We start from the raw sequence: 3,604 nt of genomic DNA, 5'->3' as shown, positions 1-3,604 counted from the left end.
AATAACCGACTTCGTATATTGTTTTTTTTAATTATTAAAACATACAACGTCGGCTATTAACAAATAGCCGACGTTGTATGTATATTAACAAATATTCTAAATACATACGACGTCGGTTATTAATAAATAACCGACGTCGTATGTATTTAAATTTAAAAAAAAAAATTAACATAACACGTCGGTTTTTGTAAAAAAAAAAAAAAAAAAAAAAAAAAAATGATGTGTTATGTAATGGAAAAATAAAAAAAAAATATTAAAAAATATTTAGAGCACTGAAAACAATCATAAATAAAAATGAAAATGAAAACAATGATATGGTTTGGTCTCCGATGGGCACCTACAGTAGTATTATTAGTTATGTTAACAACTTAACATATACCAACAGACACTACCATGTACAAGAATACACCACTCAGATATAAGGCATACCAATCTACTGCTGTAACTTCTCCTTCATGACTATTCAGTATAATGGGATCTGCAAGAGGTTTCCTTATCTGCATTGAATGATCTAATGCTATTAACCATCACATTAACATTTAACAATCCCTTGATGGAATGTTTAGAATGAAGATAATTACCTGCCATATGTAAGCATTCTCATCACTAGAGCCGCTTAATATGTGAGCTGCATCAGGGCTTATTGATGACTGCAATTGCATCAATTGGCATCAGTCTCTTTAGAATATATATATATATATATATATAGCAGCTTTCTTATAGTCTAAATAGTAAGAACTAAAAAGTAACCATCACAAAAAAAGAATCAATTCGGCATCCAGAGAAAGTTTTCACTGGCCCTTGTTTTAGCTGAAGTACATTGTATAGGTATATTCTGAAAGACATTTTAGAAGGATTGGAATTTCCAATTAAAATAATTAAATGCAAGGCAATGCCCAAAGCTGAAACTGCATGTTTACAAAATCAAATACCTGCTACCCATGCAAGATGCAGAGATAAAGACTCCAATTAAATCTTGAGATAAACTAGATATCCCATGCAGCTTTCTTTCCTAAACAAGGAGAGAGAATCGATAAAAGCTTGCTTACAAGAACATCCCCAATTTCAAGCTAATGGTGCAGCTAAAGACTTACCTTCTCAGCTGACCCTTTAGAATGAGGGCATGCCTGACTGATAGGAGATTTCAGACTCCTTGTGTCCCAAAACTTTATTACACTGGAATTTCAAGAAATAAGAATTAGTAAATAACAATGGATAATCACATGATAAGCTACTACTGAGTGCTAATTGTTTAAGTTATCATTGCAAAGTTTCTATGGCACCTGTCAACTGCTCCAGCAGTAGCTATGGAGACCTCATTCTTTAGATGCAGAACAGATGTGATGCTCATAGAAGAAGCCTGAAATAAATAGGGCTTACTTAGAATAAAATCATATTAGCAAATATAAGAACAAAGTGAATCATGTAAGAAAAGTTGTCATGGCAAACCTTTCTACGTCTACCCCGCCTTTGACAAGGAGAAATATGAGCCTCATGCACCATAGCAATTAATCTGAACAAAGATAGAATATTGATTCAATTCATTCAAATCCTCTGAAAGTGACTCAAGGCCTTATAAAATATGTTATTCTTTCCTGAACTTGACTGTTCATTTGTAATGCAAAAACTTTATGCATTGTGTTTATAACATTCTTGTACACCATTAGTATTCATAAATCGTAATCCTCAAGCTCTTAGGGAAACAGTACTTACTGTAGACAAAGTCTTTGGCCACTGCTGTCATTGCACCTCAAATCCCATAGAGCAAAGGACCCATCTCTTGAACCGGAGACAATAACATCTGTCATAAGACACACAAATAAGTTTATAGAAACAGGACAGACCCCTTGGATGAAAGTTAAATGTAGAAAAATAGGATTCAAGTGAAGAGGGGAGTAAAATCATGAGCATACTGTGATTTGTAGGATGAACACAAATGGATTTCACACTTCCAGTATGGCCCATCAATGCTCTTAAACATTTCTGTACCTTTACATCCCATACCTTTATCTGTTCAATTTTTCAAGTAAATTCACATTACTTCTGAATTTCAATAAACTTCAAAAAGTGCATGGCCCTACTGAAGGAAAAGAATGTACATGGGGATACCGTAATTGACAATAACAGAACCAACTTTGTATGGGCAAATGTGTACATAAATTTTTTAGATTTGATTAAAGCAGGCATTCAAGTATCCTTTAACATATCAATTATTACCAAATGACCTTAATGTATAATGTGAACAGCCAAAAAGAGCCTCATTGTGAAACATGTTTTAAGATGACAAACAAAAACAAATTTTATAGAAGAGTTACTCACACTTTGATCACCTCATGCTTTTCAATCTGGTCCAGACACAAACCTAACAAATGGCAAAAGGAATGTCAGCATGAATTTCAGTAAATGGATCTGACACACTGCCAAACAAAAGAATGGTCTTGTTAAACAAAAATATTACACAAAGAATAGCAAGAAGAAAAGCCAATGTCAAAGGTTCTCCTCTAGTGTACCTTATGGTACAAACATCCAGCCACCATCCACACATCAAAGGGAAGACCCCAAGTTCAATTACAAGAAGAAAAGCAACCTTGATCATAGTCATCACATGTCTCATTGCTGCCACAAATTGCCTGAATAGGGAAGGAATAGTTTATGCAATGGAAGCAATTCCATAAAATCTCCCCAATGTCAAAGGTTCTCTTCTAGTGTACTGAATTAAAGCAACAACTCCAGGATAGAAAAAGACCAGAGAAAATATAAACATATATCAAACAGCAAGAGTGGTAACATCAGAAAGTCGTGATGCCCCAATAGATGCCCATTTCAAAATATCAGCTGAAACTACTGTACTGAGGTTGCCTGACACTTCGTTTAATCCTATGGCATTTGATTTCATCATTTTTGCTACTTGGCCAAGCAAACTATTCTCCTGGTTGTCAGATGTCAAGTTTGCAACAGCAGTCATAGCACTCTTTAAAGTGATATTAGCCAAAAAAAAAAAAAACAAATTCATGTCCTACTTACCTACAACCAACATTTACAAAGTCAAAACCATAATTTACAAGCACAGAGCATTAAAATAATTCCAAATTTATAACCAATAACTTATAAAATTCAAAATATATACTAATAATTCCAAAAATTCGAAATACAATTACCAAATAAATTCAAATATATTTATTATAATTCAAATAATAATTAGAAATTAGAAAATTTAAATAAATAATTAAAAAAAAAAAAAAAGAGGCGTCGAACCTCGGAGATTCGGGAAGGCAGGCGGCGGTGTCGCGGTGCGACGGGAAGCGGCGGAGATGCGCGGTGGCTGTCGCTGTGCGGTGGGTGGCTGTCGCTGTGCGGGTGAACCTCGAGGCGTCGAACCGAAGGCTTGGGCGGTGGGAGGTGTGGCGATGGCTGTGACGCTGGGCGGTGTCGCGGTGAGCGGTAGCGGCGACATCCGGTGTCTAGGGGAGCGGTGGCAACGTGTCGTAGTGGCGGTGAAGGGTGTTGCGGTGAAGGGCGACACAGTGGAGGCGGGGAAGATGAGTCATAATATCAAAAAAAATAAAACTTTGCGTTTAGGGTTTAGAAAGCCTACAACATCGAC

At 35.9% G+C, this 3,604-nt stretch overlaps 1 protein-coding gene across 1 annotated transcript; it reads right to left on the bottom strand.

Moving 5' to 3' along the window:
- Positions 1 to 282: 282 nt before the first annotated feature.
- LOC109183674 (denticleless protein homolog) lies at positions 283 to 2,965 on the bottom strand. Its single transcript, XM_019333729.1, has 13 exons — positions 2,774 to 2,965; positions 2,588 to 2,630; positions 2,331 to 2,362; positions 1,914 to 2,010; positions 1,714 to 1,801; positions 1,450 to 1,513; positions 1,284 to 1,360; positions 1,095 to 1,176; positions 933 to 1,012; positions 751 to 835; positions 582 to 650; positions 430 to 497; positions 283 to 337 (listed from the first exon to the last, which is right to left on the bottom strand). Exons 1-13 carry the CDS (start codon positions 2,963 to 2,965, stop codon positions 283 to 285), a joined length of 1,032 nt encoding a protein of 343 aa, XP_019189274.1.
- Positions 2,966 to 3,604: the final 639 nt, after the last annotated feature.

The sequence above is a fragment of the Ipomoea nil genome, unplaced genomic scaffold (assembly GCF_001879475.1).
Source record: "Ipomoea nil cultivar Tokyo-kokei standard unplaced genomic scaffold, Asagao_1.1 scaffold1149, whole genome shotgun sequence".
In the NCBI taxonomy this organism is placed as follows: Eukaryota; Viridiplantae; Streptophyta; class Magnoliopsida; order Solanales; family Convolvulaceae; genus Ipomoea; species Ipomoea nil.
Note: the sequence above shows the minus strand (reverse complement) of the source record. Positions and strands in the feature narration are given on the sequence as shown.

What these genes read in the sequence shown, in the direction of transcription:
- LOC109183674 (XM_019333729.1), bottom strand. Translation starts at nt 2,965, where the DNA reads ATGACTGCTGTTGCAAACTTGACATCTGACAACCAGGAGAATAGTTTG. An exon ending in CTAAAGGGTCAGCTGAGAAG is followed by an intron (nt 1,013 to 1,094) that starts GTAAGTCTTTAG and finishes CTCCTTGTTTAG; the next exon opens with GAAAGAAAGCTGCATGGGAT. An exon ending in TTGATTCTTTTTTTGTGATG is followed by an intron (nt 651 to 750) that starts GTTACTTTTTAG and finishes ATGCAATTGCAG; the next exon opens with TCATCAATAAGCCCTGATGC.